This window comes from Eucyclogobius newberryi, unplaced genomic scaffold, assembly GCF_026437365.1.
Source record: "Eucyclogobius newberryi isolate DKJ021-1_F unplaced genomic scaffold, fEucNew1.0.hap1 SCAF_17, whole genome shotgun sequence".
Lineage (NCBI taxonomy): Eukaryota > Metazoa > Chordata > Actinopteri > Gobiiformes > Gobiidae > Eucyclogobius > Eucyclogobius newberryi.
In genome coordinates this window covers 31480594-31506451 of record NW_027315801.1, presented here as the reverse complement: position 1 = coordinate 31506451, position 25858 = coordinate 31480594, and the positions used below count along the sequence as shown (strand labels likewise).

Genomic DNA, 25858 nt, shown 5'->3' with positions numbered 1-25858 from the left:
TACACCCCGCACGAGCCCATAAGTGCCTGTAAGTGCCCCGCGTGGATCAGCATGCGTGGATCAGATGACAGACACAGAATTACTGGAAGTTTGCGTTGAACCGACGTCACTCCGCCTCCGCTTCAGTGGAAGTCTCGTGCTTGGACAGCGGCTATTCCCGAGCACAAAGTCTCCCAGTTGCATCACCGGGGCCTGTCTTCCACGGGCCCGTCCCGCACACACTCGCCGCGGACAAAGTGCGTGTCGCGCGGGGTTTTTTTTCGTCTCGTGAACTTGAGCCTTTGATCAGGAAACGGAGCGCGCGCGCTTCCGTCACACGTCGTGAGAGGAACCGAGACGCGACCGAGCGACTGTCCGAGGCACAAGCGGGACGAAGCGGGACAGTGACGAGACCCAAACGCGCTGGGACGGGATCGGACCAAGTGTGTCTTCGTGTCTTGTCTCACGTCCCTCGGGAGCGGCTCGTCTGAGGGTTCAAAAAGACAGAACATGGGACACGGAAATAGCATAAAGTGAAAGTTTGCAGCCGAAGCCACAGCAGGAAAGAGAGAAACGAGACAATTCTTTATGTTTTGACGTTCCAACTGACGGAAGTAAGTGTGTTTTCTTATTGTTGTGTTGTCATTTCGGTCGTATGTGAAGTGTGTATGTGTTGTGTACTTTCAGAGTCAGGACAGGCTTCGTTCTTGTTGTTTACTTTCTGTTTACGCAGACAGGATGTGCGGCCTGTGTTTGATATTTTCTGCTTTCTCCAACAGTGCACGTGATCAATCTCATATCATCTTATATAATATATCATCTTATATTTATCATCTTTTATATATCATCTTATATATATATACAATGGGCTGGTTCAGTTGATATTATTGCTTTACTGTCCCATGCCCTGGGAGTGTCCATTGTTAATCTGCTGTTCCTTAATTTGTTCTGGAAGCTGCAGTGCCATTTGTATATTTGTTTGAATAAAGATGAGGTGACATGATAAGTTCTTGACCGCTCCAGCCATAATAACCTGTGGATGTTGCTTTATTTACTGTGATGTGTTGCTTTGTGTCACTATCTAACAGGAAACCCCCAGCTCACGTGTGAAACTAGACTGTGTAAACTGTTCAGTTGTAATAAAAGCAACATGCAAACGTTGTTGGGGCAGAAAGGGTCATTAAGGTTATTATGGAGGAAATACATTGATTATACGCAGACAGAATGTGAATGGTGCACTTCTTTGACTGGCTTTTTATTCATTTAGAGAGGAGCTCATTGTCACTGTCTTTGCAAAAAACCCATGGCCTCAATGTGTGCCTGGATTTCAAGAGATTAATATTGACTATTCTTTTGTTCAAATGCTTTCATAAAGATGCACAATAACCCACATCCTCCTGCATATCTTGCTGTACTGTCTCTTGAATCAGATATTTGCTGGAATCAAGAGGAAGCGGTTAATGTAGTGCTTAGCTTGATGTGAGAGCACTGTGTTGTTAATGCACTTATCTGCCGTTTAACAAATGTATTCTGGATTGTGACCAACTAAAGCACATTGATGCATCGCTGAATTACAACAGGACACAAATAATGATTGTGAGATAGTTTACACTGTTTTCTTTGCCTTGTGCCCTGGTGCAAACTAAAGGAAGCAAACTATTTCTTATCTGCTGTCTACAGATGAGATGAGGGCGAGATAACGTGCAGATACAAACACGTGAAGTGTGGAGCGTTTGCTACAGTCATGTCCTGTTTAGCTCAAAGTGGCTCGTCGACGCGAAAGTCAAAGAGAAAACAAAGCATAGTTTATACCGTGAAAACAAAAATGATGTATTAGTTTCTATGTGTTGATTCATACCACTTGAATAGTATCGACATGTTTTGGCTGCACGGTGGACTCTGCTTCTTCTTCTCTCTCGGTTAAAAACATAGTGTGTCAAAATTAGATTTGTGCCCTGCCTCAGGTGAATAGTCTTTGTGACAGTGTGTTTTTAAGCTCTTACTTGTGTCTTTTCCTGGAGAATTACAGGTTATTAAGTAGGAGTGTGCCAAAATATCAATATATTGTGATATTAAATTTAGTGATACAGTATCGATATCGTGGGTGGCTGCTGTATCGATGTATCACCATGAGTATGGTCATTTTTGGTATAATCTCCCAAATTAATTTGTAACAGCACTACACTTTTGTTGCAAAGAAACATTGTTTTAAATGTATTATTTTCTTTATTTTCTTTTTCGTAGAATACCATGAGCCGTGTATCGTGTATCGCATTGAAACGTGAAGGACCCTGTTATGCCCAGCCCTATTATTAAGTCATTTATTTGCCATTAGGCTTTTATAACTATTATATTTGATATGGGTATGATGAAGCAATGTTGAACTACAAGACATAATTTGAAGTAGGATTTTATTATAAGGAGACGACTCGGCCAGATCCCACTTTAACTGATTTGAGCATATCCAGTACGTGCTGTAGCATGCACCACAAACAGACTCAGTCAAATAATAGGGTTCAGTTGATATTAATAGTCATTCAGGTGTGAACAGCCTTTACGACCTGGCCCAAAATGTTGTGCTTATAATTGAGTAATCACATGCATGATAAAATGATACAGTGCATTGTACCATTGTGAGGTTCCAATACAACAGCAGTGATTAGGTTTTGCTGATGTTTGCAGTAATATTTGATGAAAATAATTTTAAAAAAATATTTAAAAAAAAATCTATAATGCACTTTAATAATAATAAATATATATACTTTGATTTCACAAAGTTATTTAATGTTATATTATATTGTAAATATATATATAATTCCTTTATGAAAAAAATAAACCATATTTCAAGAAAGAAAAAATATGAATTGTCTACATTTTTATTTTTCATAATGAGGTACCCTAAAGTACCCTAAGTACTTTTATACATGACTTAAACAGCTAGAGCAAACAGCACTTCATGAATTGAAATTGAAACTGATTTACCTCTGAAATTGTTAAAATTATTTTTATTCTGATTATTTTGTTTGTTATAAATAACCGCCTAATCTTGAAACTTGAACTTGAGGCACTGAAAGTAATTTAACTGTAAAAAACCTGTTTTTAATTGTGTTTCAGCGCTGTGAAGTGACCATGGCGCAGTGGTCCCAGATGACCCAGCTCTTCCAGTATCTGTCCCATGACATGGTGAACGACCTCTACCCCTCCACTTTCCCCATCGATGTGCGGCACTTTCTCGCTGACTGGATTGAGCAACAGATCTGGTGGGACACTGCAAAGGCTGTACATTATACAGTGTAAAGTATTAGTATGATTGATTGTGTTTGTTGACTTGTAGGGAGGACTTTGAGCCCGGTAAAACGGAGCTGGAAGCCCGAGCCAAATACCAGTTGGACCAAGTGATAAACCTGCTCCAGATTATCTCAGAGCAGAACAGCAGTATCGTGGACAAGATGAAGCTCCGACAGATCAGCAAAACCCTGGTATACAAAGTGTTTCCCATTAATGAATAATGATCTATCCATCAATTTATCTATCAAAGGAAAATATTTTTCTTAAGGAAGTGTTTGCTGGCACTTTTCCCATGCCATTTGCAGAAAACAGGATTTCCAGGTGTTGAGTCACTGATTTTGTAACAACCGGAGTATTTTCTAAGCTGAAGTCTATAATTTTGCTTCCTGCTATTCTGGTTTCCTTACCACATTTGTTTTTACACATTTTTCACACTCAGTTTTCTCATACTCAAACAGTGACTCAACAAGACTCAGGCACTTACATTTTTCCATGGGAAAAAGTCTGACACACCGGTGAAATCCATAGAAATACACGTGGATATTAGTTACAGGGTGGGTGTGGTTGCAGCAAGCCCTTTTTACTACTTTGCGCTTTTTTCCAGGTATATTGCCAAACACAGCCTCTAGAGTTTGGGGTGATGGTCAGAGACATCCTGAGGAAAGAACGGTATCTGCTCAGCAACGTGAGATTTAGACATAATTCAATATATTTGAATAAATCAGTCCGTGTGGATAATTTCTCAATAACTTGATGTTTTCAGTGCCCTCAATTCTCGTGCCCTCAGTACCCGCAGAAGCCCTCCGCTCCGGAGATCACCATGGACCAACTGGTCAACAAAGTGCTGGAGATACAAGACATTCGACAGAAGATTCACGTGCTACAAGAAGAACTCAACCTGGACCGGGAAAAATTTGAGGCAATGGCGCCACAAGGTAAGATTTCTGTAATTTAACGAAAGCGTTACAACATGTTTTAGTAAATGCACTGAGAATTATGTTCATGGTCAATATTTTTTATGTTTTATTCAGTATATTTTGACTGTGTTTCTACTACAAACATCTCAGAATAATTTGAAGTGTGGTTTATTACTGATGTGCTTTTATAATAAAGTTATTGTGGATTAGGGTCCGTGGCACAGAATGGCATGAGTCCTTCAAGTGAAGATCCTCAGAAAAACATCCGTATTTGTATCCAGCAGAAAGAGTACAATCTGCACTCAATGGCAATGGTAAGCAGCCAAACCAAACCATGTAAATGAAAGTAAAATACTTTGATACTTTTCTGAACCTGAAGTGTGTAAAACTGTTGTTGTTTGTGTAGACTAGAGTACAGCTGCTGCAGGAGTGTGTGCAGCGGCTGGAGCAGTACCAGCTGGACATCATCTCCAAACTCAATACCTGGTGCTATGAGCAGCACAAAGCTGCCATCGGACACCCTTTTGATGACAACCTACACCCCCTGCAGGCCGGGTCAGGAGTTGTTCATGTCTACCAAAGCATTCTTTGTGCTGTATATGCCGTCATTTTTTGGCTACAGATCGCTCTTAATTACAACCCGCTCAACAAAATTAACAAAGAAAATAAATTGTTTTTACAGGCCGCTGAAGTCAATAAGCCGCAGGTGCCCACATTTTAACATGAGATAGTTACACATAAAGAAGGTACACCGTAGTGATGCGGCGGTTGTCTTTTGAATCGTGGGTGCTGCGGTCTCGCGGATCCCTCAGTGGACTGCAGGGGTCACCTGCGGGTTACCTGCGGGTTACCCGTTACCTGCGGGTTACCTGCGGATTACCTGCAGGTTACCCGTTACCTGCGGGTTACCTGCGGGTTACCTGCGGGTTACCCGTTACCTGCGGGTTACCTGTGTCAAATGCTTGCGCTTCCTGCTGGAGTGCCCCCCTGTGGCCATCAGCCAGTAAAAATCTATAAATTAGCTGCACCGTTGTATAGGGTTGTTGTATAACCCACAGGGTTAAAACCGTGGGAAAAAAATTGCAACTTAAGGTTTGAAAATTATGGTACGCAATATCTGCCCCTTCAAACGAGGAGTTGTTTTGACTCATTTCTCAGAACTTCGTTTTTTAATGCTTGAAATGCTTTCCCCCAAAACAATTCATAGAAACATAAAAACCTATTAAATAATAATATATTAATTCATTCATTTTCTACCTCTGTTTCTCTTTCGGGGTCGTGGGTGACGGGAGCCTATCGCAGTGACTTTGGGCCTTAGGCGGGCTTAGGCCAATTTAGAGTTACCAATTTTTGCCTAACACATGCATGTCTTTGGACTGTGGGAGGAAGCCTTTGCCACTGTGCGCCCCTAATAATAATAATAATATACTATATTATAATAATTTGCTCAATATCCAATACTTAATTTGAACACATGTCAGTGCCTCAGATTGGACAGACATCTGTGCAGCGTTTATGGACAATCAAAATACACCACTGTGTTTTCAGGTTATGCACAGACTAAATTCACTTTTCCCAAATTTTTGTTTCAGCCTTATTGCAAAATTGATTAAAATTCAGTATTTGCCTACAGACAATATCTCGTAATGACAAAGTGAAAGAAGGTTGTTTGAATTCTTTACAAATGTAACATCCTTCGATTTTGCAAGTTCTCCCCCTAAAACAACTAAAACAACTAAAACAAACATCAAACAAACAAACGCACAAAAGTGATGTTTCATGTTGTGGAGAGAGGGGGAGACGTTCTACTGCAGATGCTTGTCATCCTGACCCGAAGATTGCATGAGGACTATATCATTTAATTGCATGTTATTGCTGCAAATAAGATTTGGTACAGAAGCCTTTGTTTACAGTTACAGAGGTCAAAGGTTTCCGGTCGTTCTTGACCAGGTTTACACACACTGAAGCAGGTTTACACACACTGAAGCAGGTTTACACACACTGAAGCATGTTTACACACTGAAGCAGGTTTACACACACTGAAGCAGGTTTACACACTGAAGCAGGTTTACACACACTGAAGCAGGTTTATACACACACTGAAGCAGGTTTACACACACTGAAGCAGGTTTACACACACTGAAGCAGGTTTACACACTGAAGCAGGTTTACACACACTGAAGCAGGTTTACACACTGAAGCAGGTTTACACACACTGAAGCAGGTTTACACACTGAAGCAGGTTTACACACACTGAAGCAGGTTTATACACACACTGAAGCAGGTTTACACACACTGAAGCAGGTTTACACACACTGAAGCAGGTTTACACACTGAAGCAGGTTTACACACACTGAAGCAGGTTTACACACTGAAGCAGGTTTACACACACTGAAGCAGGTTTATACACACACTGAAGCAGGTTTACACACACACTGAAGCAGGTTTACACACTGAAGCAGGTTTACACACACTGAAGCAGGTTTATACACACACTGAAGCAGGTTTACACACACACTGAAGCAGGTTTACACACACACTGAAGCAGGTTTACACACTGAAGCAGGTTTACACACACTGAAGCAGGTTTACACACACACAGAAGCAGGTTTACACACTGAAGCAGGTTTACACACACTGATACAGGTTTACACACACACTGAAGCAGGTTTACACACACACTGAAGCAGGTTTACACACACACTGAAGCAGGTTTACACACACTGGAGCAGGTTTACACACACTGGAGCAGGTTTACACACACTGAAGCAGGTTTACACACACACTGAAGCAGCTTTACACACTGGAGCAGGTTTACACACACACACTGAAGCAGGTTTACACACACACTGAAGCAGGTTTACACACACTGGAGCAGGTTTACACACACTGAAGCAGGTTTACACACACACTGAAGCAGGTTTACACACACTGAAGCAGGTTTACACACACTGAAGCAGGTTTACACACACTGAAGCAGGTTTATACACACTGAAGCAGGTTTACACACACACAGAAGCAGGTGTACACACACTGAAGCAGGTTTACACACACTGAAGCAGCAGGTTTACACACACACTGAAGCAGGTTTACATACACTGAAGCTGGTTTACACACTGAAGCAGGTTTACACACACTGATACAGGTTTACACACACACTGAAGCAGGTTTACACACTGAAGCAGGTTTACACACACTGGAGCAGGTTTACACACACTGAAGCAAGTTTACACACACACTGAAGCAGGTTTACACACTGAAGCAGGTTTACACACACTGAAGCAGGTTTACACACACTGAAGCAGGTGTACACACACTGAAGCAGGTTTATACACACTGAAGCAGGTTTACACACACTGACGCAGGTTTACACACACACTGAAGCAGGTTTATACACACACTGAAGCAGGTTTATACACACTGAAGCAGGTTTACACACACTGGAGCAGGTTTACACACACTGAAGCAGGTTTACACACTGAAGCAGGTTTACACACTGAAGCAGGTTTACACACTGATACAGGTTTACACACACTGAAGCAGGTTTACACACACACTGAAGCAGGTTTACACACACTGAAGCAGGTTTATACACACTGAAGCAGGTTTACACACACTGAAGCAGGTTTATACACACTGAAGCAGGTTTATACACACTGAAGCAGGTTTACACACACTGAAGCAGGTTTACACACACACACTGAAGCAGGTTTATACACACACTGAAGCAGGTTTACACACTGAAGCAGGTTTACACACACTGAAGCAGGTTTATACACACACTGAAGCAGGTTTACACACACACTGAAGCAGGTTTACACACTGAAGCAGGTTTACACACACACACTGAATCAGGTTTACACACACACTGAAGCAGGTTTACACACTGAAGCAGGTTTACACACACACACACTGAAGCAGGTTTACACACACACTGAAGCAGGTTTACACACACTGGAGCAGGTTTACACACACTGGAGCAGGTTTACACACACTGAAGCAGGTTTACACACACACTGAAGCAGCTTTACACACTGGAGCAGGTTTACACACACACACTGAAGCAGGTTTACACACACACTGAAGCAGGTTTACACACACACTGAAGCAGGTTTACACACACTGAAGCAGGTTTACACACACTGGAGCAGGTTTACACACACTGAAGCAGGTTTACACACACACTGAAGCAGCTTTACACACTGGAGCAGGTTTACACACACACACTGAAGCAGGTTTACACACACACTGAAGCAGGTTTACACACACACTGGAGCAGGTTTACACACACTGAAGCAGGTTTATACACACACTGAAGCAGGTTTATACACACTGAAGCAGGTTTACACACACTGGAGCAGGTTTACACACACTGAAGCAGGTTTACACACTGAAGCAGGTTTATACACACACTGAAGCAGGTTTATACACACTGAAGCAGGTTTACACACACTGGAGCAGGTTTACACACACTGAAGCAGGTTTACACACTGAAGCAGGTTTACACACACTGATACAGGTTTACACACACACTGAAGCAGGTTTACACACTGAAGCAGGTTTACACACACTGAAGCAGGTTTATACACACTGAAGCAGGTTTACACACACTGAAGCAGGTTTATACACACTGAAGCAGGTTTACACACACTGAAGCAGGTTTACACACACTGAAGCAGCAGGTTTACACACACTGAAGCAGGTTTACACACACACTGAAGCAGGTTTATACACACACTGAAGCAGGTTTATACACACTGAAGCAGGTTTACACACACTGAAGCAGCAGGTTTACACACTGAAGCAGGTTTACACACACTGAAGCAGCAGGTTTACACACACTGAAGCAGGTTTACACACACACTGAAGCAGGTTTATACACACACTGAAGCAGGTTTACACACACACTGAAGCAGGTTTATACACACTGGAGCAGGTTTACACACACTGAAGCAGCAGTTTACACACACACTGAAGCAGGTTTACACACACACTGAAGCAGGTTTATACACACACTGAAGCAGGTTTACACACACTGAAGCAGCAGTTTACACACACACTGAAGCAGGTTTACACACACTGAAGCAGCAGGTTTACACACACACTGAAGCAGGTTTACACACACTGAAGCAGGTTTATACACACTGAAGCAGGTTTACACACACTGAAACAGGTTTACACACACTGAAGCAGCAGGTTTACACACACACTGAAGCAGCAGGTTTACACACTGAAGCAGGTTTACACACACTGAAGCAGCAGGTTTACACACACACTGAAGCAGGTTTACACACACTGAAGCAGGTTTATACACACTGAAGCAGGTTTACACACACTGAAACAGGTTTACACACACTGAAGCAGCAGGTTTACACACACACTGAAGCAGCAGGTTTACACACTGAAGCAGGTTTACACACACTGAAGCAGCAGGTTTACACACACACTGAAGCAGCAGGTTTACACACACACTGAAGCAGGTTTACACACACTGAAGCAGCAGGTTTACACACACACTGAAGCAGCAGGTTTACACACTGAAGCAGGTTTACACACACTGAAGCAGGTTTATACACACTGAAGCAGGTTTACACACACTGAAGCAGGTTTATACACACTGAAGCAGGTTTATACACACTGAAGCAGGTTTATACACACTGAAGCAGCAGGTTTACACACACACTGAAGCAGCAGGTTTACACACACACTGAAGCAGGTTTACACACACTGAAGCAGCAGGTTTACACACACACTGAAGCAGCAGGTTTACACACTGAAGCAGGTTTACACACACTGAAGCAGGTTTACACACACTGAAGCAGCAGGTTTACACACTGAAGCAGGTTTACACACACTGAAGCAGGTTTACACACACTGAAGCAGCAGGTTTACACACTGAAGCAGGGATTTTGGCCCACTTCTCCTCACAGATCAAAACATCATCCACCAAAGACACTAATTCAACAAAATGCTTCACCAATAGAAAATGTTCTTGTGTTTACATATTTACATATTATGTAAAACAAATGTATAAAATGAAAGTAATGCAAGTGCAAAATGTCAAACGGGCCACATGCATATGGCAGGATAATGTACGCACAAAGGCTTCTGCACGTGGGAAAAAATGACCTGAGATTTTTGATTAAATGCAGTTTTTGATTAAATGCAGATTAAATGCATAAGTGTGCAGGATTGTCTCCATAGATCTTTGGACAATGTTTTTATTTATGTATTTTCATTTACCAATGTATCTGGTGTTCTGTGTTTATAGGTTTGAGCAGTTGCTGGAGATGAACGCAAAGTTGCGTCAGGAGGTGTATTTGGTCGGAGATCTGACAAATCTGGGCTTAACAGAGAAACTCACCTCCCTCCTCACTGTCCTAGTTCAGAGGTAACGTCTCAGTCTTTGAACTTATTCGGAAATATTTAAGCTCCTTTTTATTCACAAATCGTTCCTGTCCGTCACAGCTCTCTAGTTATTGAAAAGCAGCCTCCGCAGGTCATTAAAACACAGTCTAAATTCTCTGCATCTGTGCGATACCTGTTTGGAGATAAGATTGCTCCAGGAAAACCTGCCATGTTAAAGGTGCAGATCATCAACGAACCTCAGGCCCGAGGCCTGGGCCAGGGAGGTTTACCCAGGTGAGCCACAACACCACCATCAAACTGAGACTTACATTTAACCTAATGTGTTATACACTGATAATGTTGAAAAACACTTGTAAAAGACCAAACCAGGACCGAACCAAGACCGAACCAGGACCGAACCAGGACCGAACCAGGACCTAACTAGGACCTAACTAGGACCGAACCAGGACCTAACCAGGACCGAACCAGGACCAAACCAGGACCAAACCAGTGTGCATACAGCTTTATTTAACTTATTTAATTTAATACATGGACTGGAGTTTTTGTAAACTTTTTGTAAAAGATGATCTTTTGATGATTATTTGTTTTTTAAATGCTTTCTTCTCAGTGACAATGTTGGAGAGCTGATGAACCACACAACTATCCTGGAGCACAATTCAACAACAAAGTCCACGTCTGCTGCCTTTAGAAATATGGTGGAGTGCACAACACATTCTAATTACATGAAAAAGTCATAGTTATTCATCTGAATTTAAATCTGATTCAACAGTCCATCAAAAAGATCAAGCGAGCAGAGCGAAAGGGCTCAGAGTGTGTAACAGAAGAGAAGTTTGCTCTGCTGTTTTCCGGAGAGATCCATGTAACCGGATGTGACAACCCATACAGCATTTATGTCAGAGCAGTTGATTTTCTATCATTGTCCCTCCCATCATTATTTTCCCTGCTAAATGGTTGACTAAGATCTAATCATTGACTGTGTTTGATTTGTACAGGTGATCTCGGTGCCAATAGTGGTTATTGTTCACGGCAGTCAAGATATCAATGCTATGGCCACAGTTCTCTGGGATTGTGCTTTTGCAGAACCAGTGAGAATATAATTATTCATGTTTTATACAAAATAGAATAACGTTTCCTTTTTTTTTAGAAAAGAGAAAATGTTATGGCCGAGTTTTTTTTTCAAAAGCTCTTTCTGGAATCCATAGAGAAAAACAAAATATATACATTTTAGAGTCAGAAGAGCATATTGTTATCCTTGTCTGGTGGGGGCTGGTGCCAAAACCCTCCTGTAAAATAAAGAAGTGGGTCCTATAAGTCCCTGGGGCCTGGAATAACTGACCCTTTAAGGCCCCCTGTCCACTTCTCTGATCCTTATCAAGTAGTGCCAGTTTTTTGGTGTTTGTCAGTTATTGTTGCAGTGTTGAAGAATAAATGATAAAGAATAAAATGATATATAATAAACAGATTCATCCTAAAAGTCTTATATATATTATATAATATTTGCTGTCTGGTTGTGTAGTTCAACGTTGCCTTGTTCTTCAGGACAGAGTGCTGTTCATGGTGCCGGAGAGAGTGCCGTGGAGACAGATGTGCAACATGCTGAATGTAAAGTTCACGTCGGAGGTGAACACTCAGCACTCGTTGAATGAATACAACCTGCTGTTTCTGGCCCAGAAGATTTTTGACAAACACGACATTTGTGACTTCAGCAACCTGTCTGTGTCCTGGTCCCAGTTCAACAAGGTACACCATTCAGACACTTACAGGGAACATGGAAGGTTAGACTATTCATTTCAAGATTTTGCTAAAATAATATAACGTAAAAATCTAGTCTTCCCTAGTTGACTACCAAAATTGTCATTTATAAGTTTATCATTTTGCTTCCTGGTTGGACACGCCCAGCAGATGTGACATAACTGTTAACTCGTTAACAAGGGACAAGGCTCTTCTAATTCTCACAGAAGTAATTATTTGAAGAATACAAATATACAGCTTTATTTAGGTAAATGTGTGTTTAAACAAAATGTGCATAAACTGTCCCTACATTTTGGATAGAATTTTATGTATTGGGCTCAACGGTCCCGCCCACCTCGAACCCCGCCAAGATTCCCAAAGTAAATGTCATTTATTTTCCCCTCAGATTTTTTGGGTACAATTCTAATATCAACAGTTAAATGGCACATAGCCTAACCAGCCATGTAGTAATTAAAGTCCACGATGCTTTTATTTTATTTTATTTTTCAACTTTAAACAACTTAAAAGTTTCAGAAATACCTTACAACTTAACTGATGTGTCTTATGCTCATTAGTTACCACCTAGCAGATTAACCCCTAACCCTCTTTCAAACTTATAATATATGTTTTTTTCAGCAAGTCTATGAATGAGGACTTTGTGGTCCATTGATGACATACAGGAAGTCCTTTTAAAACTCAGCACCACTTACTGTAACTCTTATTTACATTTTTCCACATTTTTTTTCCATACACACTTCATACACGCTCGAGTTCTAAAAGAAAAATATCTCTTTCCACACTTTATAGTAAAAACATGACACACAGATGAATTGCTTATACAGTATGTTTGCATTTAGGAGACACTGCCAGGACGAGCCTTCACTTTCTGGCAGTGGTTCGAGGGAGTGATAGAGCTCACCAAAAAGCACCTTCACTCATACTGGAGCGACAGGTACGACCTTGTTTTGTGTCCTTAGTTATTTGAAAAAGGGTGATTTTGATGAGATCATTATTACTATTTGTCCAGGTTGATTTTTGGTTTCATTGGGAAGCAGCACTTGCATGTGATCCTCAAAGACAGACCGGGCGGCACGTTCCTCCTGCGCTTCAGTGACTCAGAGATCGGAGCCATTACTATCGCTTATGTCGCCGTCCATGACAGTGAGAATATCAGGAGTTTATTGCGCTTTAATATGCTGTGTTGTCTCCTTATTTTACATGTTTCTCCTTTTTGCTCGGAAAATGTTGTATAATTATATTTTGAATGATTTCTTCTTTCGCTAGATGGTGTCACAAAGGTACAAAATATTCAGCCTTTCGGCAAAAAAGACCTGGAGATCAGTGGCCTCGGCAACCGCATCATCGACATCAACTATTTAACTTATCTGTATCCCAACATCCCAAAAAATGTGTTTAAAAAGTACTACATAGGTAATGTCCATCTGTAAATATAGCATATACAAGGCATAGTGTTAAGGTTTCAATGACCAACTAATTGGATATTATACATTTGATGAAGCAGGACCTCCGAAGCCCGCTGGTTCAGGTTATATCCCATTCCAGTTGGTCACTGTGGCACAACCTTCAGAGATGTAGGACTCCATAATAATATTATATAATCATCATCATTTGAACAAGTGATACAGTTTTTTTTGTCTGTAGGAATCGCTCTTCGAACGAAAACATGATACGACCCACTCAAAACACCCCTGAGTCCTTTTCTGTGTGAGTCTTTCCCGCAGTGCTTTAGTAGATTTGAGTTAATAATTGTTTGATTATGATAATGTAGCAGATGCCGGGTGTTGATTAGTAATTTGTGCGTGTTTGTGTGTGTGCAGTGACTCAAATGCAGCCCAAAGTCCGGTCTCCATGATGGCTCAGTATCCTCCCAGCTGTCCAGAGCCCATCTTCATGTGAGGCCTTTAACATTTCACACATTTGTCTTTTTATTACCATTTTAGACAAAGATCCCAAAATGCATTTTGGCATAGTTTTTTTGGGGTATTTTGAACCGCTGGCTGTCCATAAATATCTATTGCAGCCAATGTATTTCAGACTATTTTCATTACATTTAGTTAATATTATTTGTTTGTATTGCTGGGTTTAAGATGACATCACACCATTCTATAGGCCAATGATGTTTAAAACAGATGAGGGGCAGCTGAGATTATTATAGTTCAAATGTAGATTTTGTTATCATACAAGAAGTTAATTTGTCTTATCACTAATGGAAATCGTCAGATTAAGAATCAATTTCAGATATTTTACAGCTAAGTGTAATGTACGAAACAGGGAAATCTGGCTCTTGCCGCCATCTGAGGTTATGATGATCATGTTCTAGAATCTGAAAACCACCAATTGTGAGTTTAATGTTCTTTAAAGCACACAAATTGTGTTTGCCTTGCCTAAAACTCAGGGGCCTCTCCTGTCAGACTGGCCCACAGACAGTGCCCTGCCTCTTTGGCTGCACTGTTCATTTGTTTTTTTTAAAGCTGCTCAAGAAATCTTTTTTAGAGAAGATTTTTGTTGTTATTGTAAACTTTTCTACCGCTTTTCATGTTTGGGGTCGCGGGTGACTGGATCCTATCCCAGTGACTTTGAGCCTGTTTACCAAAAAGTTAATCTATGACACTTTTTAAACATTTTAAATCAAAGCTATTTGAATAAGCTCACGCTATAACATTTGATGATGTCTTCATTTCAGATGGAGGGAAGGGGTGTGGGAAGCTTTCTGGGAGATTAACTGTTTTTGAATGAAATATCCAAATTTATAATCCAAAAATCCTATCATTATTTGTTAGGGATTAGCTCCACCAAATTTTTCTTTCATGTGGATAGTCCCAGTAATACCAGCTATATGAACCATGTGGATTAATCAGGCAGCAGACTGTTGATCTAGTTTCTGGTTCATAAGATTAATATTCAGAATTTTGATCTATAGGGAGTGTTGTGATGTCACATGAACACAACCTATTCTTATATCATTTATGACTCAAATTGTGTATATTTCAGGGATCCAGAGTTAATGCTAAATGAACAACAAGTTACCTTTGACATGTAAGTCTCAAATTATCCTCATTCCAAACTTTGGAGGTACAATTTTGTTCATTGTAAATGTATTTATACTACTTCAAAACTAAATAGGGAATCTTAAATGACGATGTTGCATGTTCTGGAAAGCAAAACTGTCATCATGTAAAAGTATTTTAGATTAGATCACTTTTAATGAAACCACTGAAACCACTGAAAGGCCAAGTCTTTGATGATGAAGTGTTTAATGCCAGTCTGTGTTTCCTCCTCAGGCCAAACAGTCCCAAAATGGATTTTGACGATATTGGGGATTTTCTTTCTGAACTAAAAATGGACAGTGCCTCACCTCTCTGAACAAGGACTTAGCTTCACACCATCATGGACAAACATAGAAGAACAATGCATGGAAATTACTGACCTTAAAGTAAATTATGTTTTAGTGATGGCTTTGTTACCAATTATGCAGCCAATACATAAGAAAACGGACGAGATTGTATGGAATGGCCTTGTATATGCCGTCTCCATCTGTCTCATTGTATTCGACAGAGAAAGTCATTCTGGTATTTGGTATTTTGAACGTGATGATTGTAGTTCATTTTTTACTACATTTGCTACTGCGAAAACTATAGGCTTATTTGTCGTGTAGGTGTTGTTACAGTATTTTCCCAGTCTTTATATTACAATTTTCCCAGAGGTGTATGTTGTTAAGCTATGAAAGAAATGTTCTTTTATTTTTTAGACATTTAAGATATAATTTTATCAACTTTTTATTGTCCTTTTGTTGAGGACCTAAACTTGTAATATGATCTGTAAGTGTATGTATGGTTTTGCACTTGATTCTTTCTAATGTGTATAGTTGCTTTGTTAATCCGGCTTTTTCATTTTTTTTACGGCTCTATTTTACACGTGAATAGCCTGTATACTCCTATTTGATAAATACATGTCAAAAATGGAATGCAATTATTTAGTTTATTGAAACATCCTTGGGAACACATTTAAAGTTGCACTATGTATTTTTTCTAGTGGATGATCCGCCACTCACTACTCACCACGGAGAGAATTGTCGACAATGTCCCACTGTATGGCATTAAACGTATCTATCTTGCATTTATTCCATAACAGGTGTTTTTAGTACTCAAACAAAACTTGGAGCTGTGAGCTTGGTCTCCTGTCGTACATTCGGGCCAAAGCAATAACATCTCCATGGAGACAACAGGCAAGTGTTGTACCACCTACCAGAAAGGTTACATCGTGCACCTTTAAAATGTGATACTGTGATTTTTGTTATGCGTAAAGTCTGATCATACTGTGCAATAATATGAAATAAGACAGAGAAGGGAGTTAGAAACATAGTGTTTTCTTTACATATAAAAATAATACATCATTGTGAAAGTGGAGATTGGCACCTTAATGTGAAATCAGAGGCTTCCCTTCTCTCCAACAGCTAGAAGGTCCACAATGTATGTCAATCAAATACACTTTTCATCCAATGTCAGTTCATTAGAAAAGAAGATTTTACACTGTACATCTAAGTCTTACAAAGCACATTTCAACATCACACTAAAACCACTGCCCAAACAAATCACACAAGAGAAGACCACACCATGTCTCTGTGGGACAGCTCTCAACTTGATGGCCATGTAAACAAGTGGGGGAAATAAATTGTGATTTTGGGCCTTACAAAAATAAATTGATTTGATTTGATTTGATAAATGGATTATTTCATACGCTCATGCTATAAAAATTAAGATTTCTGAGCTCGATAAACAAACCAGACGCTTGTTACTGTGAGCCACAGACACATTCATATATTCAAACACATGTTCAGGTCAAGCTTGTTCAAATGAAGACAGACAAAATGAATGCACACTAGGTCCACACCTGTACATCTGTAAAAGTGCTGCACTAAAAGAGAAAAATGTAAATCAAATGAAAAGGCAAAGCTGACGAAGCTGTAGAAGAGTAGATGATAATGAATGAAAAATATTCAACAGAAATTACAGTTTAAACTGTAAGAGCAGAACTCTGAACAACCCAGTTTCTTAATATACATTTTAAAGCATGTGACCAAAGGCTAATTTCTAAGCATATAAAATAAGGTGAAAATGGATCACTAAAGCAGAGATGTATCCCTTGGAGTATAATAGACTGAAGTAATAATTAAAATAAAATAAAAAAGCACACAAACACGCACACAAAAGTGACACACATTTGATTTCTTCACACAAACACAACAAAAGTTCACCAAAACTGTCTCCAAGCACATATCATTTACCCAAAGACCAAAGTTCATGAAAAACAGTTGAGTCAAATATGATCAATAAGCATCATGCAGAAGTTTACTGCTCTACCGAAGTTTCACTCTGAATAGAAAATGGGGAGCAAACTTTGTTTTTAAATCACGCAAGAAGCCCTTGATGTGTTCAGCCACATTGGGCAAGTCTTTGTCAAACCACTATTTTAGACTCAGTGTTTGTGTGGCTGGAGGAGAGAGGCAGGCGGTCCACCCATGTGGTCCTGTGATGGGTGATGACTGACATCTGTGTGACGTTGGAGGAGGTATTGTAAATTCTGTTCAGGATTAGGATGCACTTGTCCTGTCGTGGTTTATAGAGCCTGGGTCTTGAGTTCGATGGGCTCTCCTCTGGTCTCTGCCTGACCTTCTGCCTCTGGTCTGATTCCCTTCAGTGTGGCCAGCCTCTCAGACAGACCGCGCATACGAGGGAAGAGCATGAAATCGTACAGAAGAGCTCCTATGGCACCTCCGATCATCGGTCCCACCCAGTACACCTGACAATGGGACATGCACAGTTTTAGGTCAAGCATGTTCAAAACTTGCAATATAGATTCATGAGATCAAACTTAAGATACAAAATGGTAGGTTTTTATCACAGCGTTGATCAGATGTACAATATTTCCATTTTTATTTCTATGTGTATAATTGTCAAAATCCAATATAAGAAACAAATAACTTACCCAATGGTTGACAAAGTTTCTGACCAGAACTGCAGGGGCGAATGATCTTGCTGGGTTCATACCTGCTCCAGTGTAGTACATCTAAAGTAAAGCAAATTGAATGAAATTAACCTTAATGCTACAGAATATTAGTTTATTAAATGGTAAAGTGTTGTGTTCTCACCCCAAGAAGATGTCCCATGAGCACAGAGAAGCCAATAGCCAGAGCTGCAGAGCCCAGGCGCCCATTGCGCCTCTCATCAGTCACAGCAAAGATGCAGATGACGAGCTGCACAGTGAGGAAGATCTCCATTGTGGTGGCCATGCCCAGGCTGATTCCCGGCTGCAGCTGCAGATGACAAATGAGCAGGAAATCATTTAGACTACATAATGTAAGCTAAGAGAGTCATTAAGGTCTTGACTCTTACCGTATTGAGTGCCAGGTTTCCCCTCATGTTAGAGGGAGTGACCCCATAGAGAACAGCAGCACCAGCCAGGGCTCCCAGACACTGGGCAATGATGTAAAAGAAAGCCCTAAACAGGGACATCTGAGATCCAATCAAATAAGCAAAGGTGACAGCGGGGTTGATGTGTCCTCCACTGATGTGACCGATGGACTGGATCAGAGTGGCAGCTGCCAGCCCAAAGCAAAAGGCCACATGGAGAACATTGTGAGGCCCAGTGGTCCAGCGCAGGGCGGCTCCAAGGCCAAAGAAAACAAAGAACATGGTGCCATAAAACTCAGCAAAAACTGCCCTCCAGAAAGACATGGACCTGAACTCCCACATTTTGGCAAAATTCAGGAGACACACTTAAAAATAAATGGGACAAAGATATAAAACTGGTAAACAAAACTAAAATGACTAGGCATCAAGTGCCACACCTCTACTGATCAGTAAAATAACAATAAGCATACCCTGCTGACATTTGGTCTCTATACCAGAAAGGGGAGAGAACTGGGGCCTTTATATAACACCACAGTGCCCAGCTAACCCCACTGCACCCAGGGGAGGGGTCACACACAATACTGCATCTCCAAACAAAATTATGAACTCCCCTCCCACCAACTGATCAGTCTAGAGCAGGCATGTCCAAACTACGGCGCGAGGGCCAAATGCAGCCCGCAGACCAATTTTTGTTGGCCCTCCGGCTTCCTGCCAAGTTGGTCAAAACAACAAAAAGTAATGATTTTGTTTCTTATTAAAAAAGGTGTGGAGGCTCATCAAAACTATGTCAAATGCAAAATTTCCAATGATTCACTTTATCATTTGACAAAGTCGACATTTTTGGGCTGTTTATGGCCCTCTGCTCCGTACAAGTTTCAAAAAGCGGCCCTTGGTGAAAAAAGTTTGGTCACCCCTGGTCTAGAGCCACTAGAGCCAACATATTTTTAAAGTTACAAAGATTAAAATAAATAACAAAACTTATAGAGAGTTACTAACAGTCATTCACTGTCTTCACTGCAGTGCAAACATGGGAATATTTGCAAAGCTTATCCAAAATAGACTGTCTATTAATTGAACTGCAAACATCTTGAGAAATCAGAGTGACCTCAAACATGAAAACAGAGCAGCAGTGGGCCTGCAGTGGGCCATGCCTGAGCTCCAGATCAGTGTTTCAGTTGATATAGAGTTCCCAAATTGACTGCCTTCTTATAGTTGAAATGTATAATCAATTCTGACACTGAAAGTGTTTTTCAGACTTCCTATAAGTGATCTGTTCTTCTGTATCTACCTCTGTATCTACCTGCGTTGCACCAATGAAATTTCCCCATGTGGGACAATAAAGGAATATCTTATCTTATCTTATCTTATCAAATTCATGGATTTTACAGTAAATTCTCCTTTGCTGCAGTGGCCCGTGGCAGTAGAAATTGATTAGACAGACATTTACATTGTGTCCTGGGTGTGTTTTGGGGGCTCAGTCTGGATAAAGCCACAACTGTTTGAGGGAAGAGAGAGGGGAGAGTGTGATGCTGACCGGGGGGCAGCTGGGGCACGGCCTGCATGGGTTCAATAGATAGTGATGAGTTCACTGTTTTTCTATTCACATGAGTGGCACTATTGCTTCTCCCGGTTTCTGTCATCTGTTTGCATTGACCCGCACTGTTGGCATAGTCACCACTGGCTAGACTAGACAAGCAATGTTTGGCTTACCCTTTTGAGATTTTGCAGACATATTTTATGCAGAAAAAATATATGACAAGTCTTCTGTGGATTTGTTATGCTTATTACTATATGGTGGTAATGACCATGAATATAGTGTAACATCATTTGGTTTGGTTTGCCCACCTCTTTGTGTTTCACTCTAATACATCCATGGTTTCACCTTGTCCTGACTCTCTCCATCCCTGGAGAGCTGTCTTTTGTGGGTCTAAGCCTGAGATTTAGTCTATGGGGGTGATCACTAAAGGTGCTTGCCTGGTGTTTTTCAGGGTCCAGACTGCTGACACACACAATGCTGGACTTCATCCTCCACAAAGGCCGGGTCTGAAATTAATTAGATATTGGATCACAAAGAACAATCACCCTGTAATAAGTCAAATCAAATCAAATCAATTTGTTTTTGTAAGGCCCAAAATCACAACAACAGTTGCCTCTGAGGGCCACAGGGAGAAATCAACAATGTCTGTGGTGGCGAGGGAGTCAGACAATGTCTGTGGTGGCAAGGGACGATGTCCCAGGGTCCTCTGTCCTTAGACTCTCCTTCTCGGCCAGTAAAAACTACAAAAAAACCTCTTTGGGAAAAAAGCGTAGAAACCTGGAGGAGTTCCAGTGAAGGAGAGATCCGACTCTCACAGACGGACAGACGGACACGAGGAGACTGGAGCTGGACCCACTCTTCAGGCAGATGAGGGACCGTCTGAGTCGAGCTGGACCCACTCTTCAGGCAGATGAGGGAACGTCGGAGTCGAGCTGGACCCACTCCTCAGGCAGATGAGGGACCGTCCACACAGGGCAGGGACCACTTCACCAGGAGAGGGACATCTGGGTCCACAGGTCCTCAGGAGTGAGAGAAAGAAAAAGAAGGCGGTGAACAGTTTGCAAGTGGAATTAAAAAATAAATATTGTTTGATAGCATAAGTAGTCAGAAGAAGAGGATAGTGCTCAAGCTGTCATACTTCCCCCAGCACAGTTACTCCTAGGGCAGCGTAGCTAAAGCTGTGGGTTTATGTTTCTGTTCCTAACTAGTCTGACCATAAGCGATTTCGAAGAGGAACGTTTTAATTAAATGACTTAAATGAAGAGACTGTGTCAGCATATTTAACATGGGTCGGGAGCTGATTCCATAACATAGGAGCTTGGTAGTTAAACGCTCTACCTCCTACTGTACTTTTAGAGACTCTTGGGACCACCAGAAGGCCGGCATTCTGAGAGCGAAGAGCTCTGTTTGGATGATATGGTTCTATAGCATCTTTGAGGTAGGATGGGGCCATGTCATTTATGGCTTTGTAGGTCAAGAGTAGAATTTTAAATTTGATTCTAAACTCGACAGGGAGCCAGTGAAGAGACTTCAGCACCGGCGTAATGTGCTCTCTTCTTTTTGTTCCTGTTAGTAATCTTGCTGCTGCATTTTGAACCAGTTGAAAGCTTTTTATGGAGCTTTTAGGACACGCTGCAAGCAGGGAGTTACAGTAGTCTAATCTAGTCGTTACAAATGCATGGATAAGTTTTTCAGCATCACTTTTAGGCAGGATTCTTCTGATTTTGGCGATGTTGCGCAAATGGAAATAGGCTGTTTTACAAGCTTGATTTATATGAGCTTTAAATGAGAGCTCCTGGTCAAATAAGACTCCAAGGTTTTTTACAGTAGAACTGGAGGCTACACTGACATTGTCCAGTGTGACTATCTGCTCAGATAGAGCGTCTCGTAGATGCTTAGGGCCAAGCACAATGACCTCGGTTTTTTCAGGGTTAAGAAGCAGGTAGTTTAGTGTCATCCAGGTTTTTATCTCCTTCACACAAGTACTAAGTCTGTCTACTTGATCGCTCTGATCAGGTTTCATTGATAAATACAGCTGAGTGTCATCTGCATAGCAGTGGAAGTTAATGTCATGCTTTCTGATAATGTTGCCTAATGGCAGCATATAAAGAGTAAACAGAATTGGACTGAGTACCGAACCCTGTGGCCCACCGTAAATTACTTTAGAGCATGGTGAGGAGCTCTTGTTTACATTAACAAATTGGAACCTATCAGATAGATAGGATTTAAACCAGCTGAGGGCTGTTCCTCCAACACCTACATCACATTCTAACCTCTGCAGTAGAATGTTGTGGTCAATGGTGTCAAACGCTGCGCTCAGGTCCAACAGAACCAGGATTGAGACCAGTCCATCGTCAGCAGCTAATAATAAATCATTTGTGACTTTAACTAGTGCAGTTTCAGTGCTGTGGTGGGCTCTGAACCCTGACTGGAAAACTTCAAATAAGTTATTGTCCTGCAGGGACGAAGGGAAGATTTGAAATAGGTCTGTAGTTTACCAATAGGTCGGGATCTAGATTAGGCTTTTTCAGAAGAGGTTTAATGACTGCATGTTTGAAGGACTGTGGAACATAGCCACTTTCGAGTGAAGTATTTATTATATTAAGAATAGGGTCTATAATTAGGGGGAGAATGTCTTTGAGGAGTCTGCTTGGAATGGGGTTTAAGTCTTGGAAGTGTATGTAGGATCTGGTGTTGAAATGCACCTTATTCTTTAAAATGGTATACATTGTGACTGTAGTATGATATCATAATGTTAAACCTTTATATAAATTAGCAGTGCACACCTAGTCAGAAGTTCTAGATTATCCAATTTGATGTGAATGAAAAGGTTAAGTGATTTAGTAAATCAACAGCACTACCTAGTGGCAGACAACTTGTAAGATTACACATCAATTTAATGAATGAATGAATGAAAATTACAGCACACCTTCTATTTTAACTGCCAAAAACAAACTCGTGTCTGTATTTTAAAATAAATGCTCGGCCAGTTTTTAGTCAATGTTTGAGACAGTTTATTACAAACATAGTCCCACCGCATCAAACTAATGCAACATAAATTCAGACATAGAACACTGTAAAGCAATTCTAGTGATATGACAGAAATGTGTCCACTGTACTGAAAACAGAACTGAGGTCCTTATTCTGAAAGCATTTGGAAGAGAATGACCCTGCTACAAGATGCAGTGTTCTTGAACAAACTGACCCTCATTGTTGCATTTCTACAAGCAAAAGGTTAATCAATGTTTTAACACAATATGTACGATGCACAAGCATTTTTTTTTATTTCACTGAAGTTTAACTGCAAAAATAATGTCATACAACAGAAAACCCTTTTTTTAAATTAACACAAAATGTAATCTACAATACAAACAGTAAAAGGGTAAAATTAATTTAAAAATATGTTTTTTGGAAAACTAGGAGTTTTTTCTTATAAGGAATCACAATACATCTTCGGAGATTGCAAAAAACAAGTGCAAGACATCAGCACGTCCCATTACAGACATATAAGTCAACAATAACATTTTCATTTGAACAGAGTTGTTCATGCAGAACAAAAGAGCAAAGCACAGCACTGCACGTCAAGAGGGTCTCGGTGCAGTCTGTATCAACAGTCACTCTCTTAAACAGTTTCTCTTTTAAAAGAGTAGAGCTCTCTGGAGCGGCTGCCATCTCATGTCCAAGTCTCTTCAACCAGAGTAGTTTATGGACTTCTGGGGTGGTTCCATATTTGTCTACTCAAGGTCAGGCATTTCTGAAAAAGGAAAGAAGATTTAAAGCAGACTTCACAATGACTCATCTTCCATTATGCGCTCTTTGTTGCTTCATATTTAACATCTACTCAAATAATATATAGTTACTTACGGTCGTCATCGCTGTCTCCAGACTCATGCTGTGACAACACATAAAAATTAGGTTGGAAAGACACAAACTGTTTACATTGTTTTACAAACTTCCAAACATTTACCTCATCTACATCAAGGTCATCCCCACCCATGTTTTTCATGATCTGAAAATAATTGCAATTAGCATGGTAGATCTTTGCGTGATTCCTTTCATGATGTACTTACCTCTGAGAATTTGTCAAACCCTGACAAATCTTCATCCGAATCATTTTCCCAATCTTTCCAATTGTTGAAATCAACACTCAACCAGTTGCACTACAACACAAGACATTACAAAAGATACTCAACTATTTTTATTCACCATAATTTTCTCTTCATTGTTATTGGACATTTTTGACCTTGAAATCCATCTCTATTAAACCTCCACACACTACTTTGAAGAAAATGCATTTCCTGTACCATCTAGACATTTTGATATCGATTTCTGTTTATACAATTAAAATGACTTGCCTTTGCTTTGGCTTTAGTTAGTCGCACCCATGTTTTCCCTGGGTCTGCCTTTCGTACAAAACACAAGACAGACCTGTCAGTGCGTCTATGCTTGGATTCCTGCGAAGGAAAACAAAATAATAGTAACAGGAAAATCAAACAAACGCATCAATAATAAAACCATACTTTTGGGTCTATTTCTCCATAAAGCTCAACTTCATTGTGGAGTTTTAAATCATCTGATCCACTAACACAGCTGCAACAGAAAATAAATAGTACAAATGATTCCTGATCAATGTCATACGTGTATAAAGTAGCACACGAAAAGTCACCTGAAAAAAAGCTTGCTTTTGTCAAACTTTACTTTGACATCTTGGCTGTCCTCAACGCAGAACTCAACAAAAACCGCGTCCCGTCTGTCATACCATTTGGCTGCTGCAGGCTGCCTGTTGACAGAAAATAAATCAATTACATCTTAGGCATTTAAATCAGTCAATTTTAAGATACACATCTCCAAATTATTTCTGTTTTATTCAGGACGAATGCTGATGCTGACACAGGTCACTTAAGTCCACGTTACACCTGAGAACAGCTTTACCATTTATCACTGTGAAAGGGGTGAGTTCCAACATACTTTACGATTACCTTTTCAAGAAATCAACACATGTACAGCAAGTCCGCTCACTCACTCACAATGGTATTCAGTTAAATAATAAAACATCTGGATTATTTATATAATGTAGCCCGATAGGCGCATATCCCGTCTGTAACATCGAGCGTTACCCATTATTAAGCAAATGTAATCTACCAGGCTAATGATGACACCACGCTTTTTCATGGCTAACATTAACCTGTGATTGACATTAGCTTGTTGCTAATGGTCACTGACGTGCAAAAAACGTATAGATCAGTTGCACACAGTGTTTGGCCGCTCTGGACTGAGTAAACTGTAACTACATACTGCACATTTATAAGCGCGAGAGTAACACGCTGTACTCTGTACTGTACGGAAGCTAACGCGTGTTGCTATGTCAGTAAGCTAATGTTAGCCGATTGTCCTATTCTACGTGGGATTCATACTGGTCACTATGGATCAAGAAGCAAATCAAACACTTACATTTTGTGTGTGTTTATATATGATCACCGTTGGGTCACGTTTTATTAAAAAAAAAAAACCTCAATCCTTGTTCCGATTCACCCGGCAACTACGTTCATTGAAACGTAAACAGTTAACAAACTGAGCCTGCTGTAGTCTCGCGTGGTTTCGGTGTT

General features: G+C 40.5%; 3 protein-coding genes across 7 annotated transcripts; 1 reads left to right on the top strand and 2 right to left on the bottom strand.

Moving 5' to 3' along the window:
• Window positions 1–485: 485 nt before the first annotated feature.
• Window positions 486–16421, top strand: stat6 (signal transducer and activator of transcription 6, interleukin-4 induced). Of its 4 annotated transcripts, none has more exons than XM_072450019.1 (21): window positions 486–593; window positions 3094–3239; window positions 3314–3458; window positions 3872–3952; window positions 4055–4202; window positions 4395–4498; window positions 4591–4739; window positions 10456–10575; window positions 10653–10826; window positions 11161–11248; window positions 11323–11445; window positions 11546–11638; window positions 12093–12293; window positions 13142–13236; window positions 13312–13445; window positions 13569–13715; window positions 13804–13876; window positions 13947–14009; window positions 14123–14197; window positions 15297–15341; window positions 15587–16421. In XM_072450019.1, exons 2-21 carry the CDS (start codon window positions 3109–3111, stop codon window positions 15666–15668), a joined length of 2271 nt encoding a protein of 756 aa, XP_072306120.1. In that variant the 5' UTR covers window positions 486–593; window positions 3094–3108; the 3' UTR covers window positions 15669–16421. The 4 variants fall into 4 exon arrangements, with proteins under 4 accessions (XP_072306120.1, XP_072306118.1, XP_072306119.1 ...); XM_072450017.1 differs by having other exon boundaries at window positions 487–593; window positions 4031–4202; XM_072450018.1 differs by having other exon boundaries at window positions 488–593; window positions 4031–4202; window positions 13807–13876.
• Window positions 16422–16655: 234 nt separating this feature from the next.
• mipa (major intrinsic protein of lens fiber a) lies at window positions 16656–19222 on the bottom strand. The gene is made up of 5 exons (XM_072450024.1): window positions 18698–19222; window positions 18454–18618; window positions 18291–18371; window positions 17043–18104; window positions 16656–16990 (listed from the first exon to the last, which is right to left on the bottom strand). Exons 1-4 carry the CDS (start codon window positions 19055–19057, stop codon window positions 17922–17924), a joined length of 789 nt encoding a protein of 262 aa, XP_072306125.1. The 5' UTR covers window positions 19058–19222; the 3' UTR covers window positions 16656–16990; window positions 17043–17921.
• A 4119-nt stretch (window positions 19223–23341) lies between these two features.
• ptges3a (prostaglandin E synthase 3a (cytosolic)) lies at window positions 23342–25853 on the bottom strand. 2 transcript variants are annotated; one of them, XM_072450026.1, is made up of 8 exons: window positions 25704–25853; window positions 24919–25032; window positions 24773–24842; window positions 24608–24706; window positions 24323–24412; window positions 24220–24261; window positions 24117–24144; window positions 23357–24006 (listed from the first exon to the last, which is right to left on the bottom strand). In XM_072450026.1, coding segments are annotated over exons 1-8 (465 nt in total). In that variant the 5' UTR covers window positions 25706–25853; the 3' UTR covers window positions 23357–23986. The 2 variants fall into 2 exon arrangements, with proteins under 2 accessions (XP_072306126.1, XP_072306127.1); XM_072450025.1 differs by having other exon boundaries at window positions 23342–24006; window positions 24117–24261.
• Between the last annotated feature and the right edge of the window lie 5 nt (window positions 25854–25858).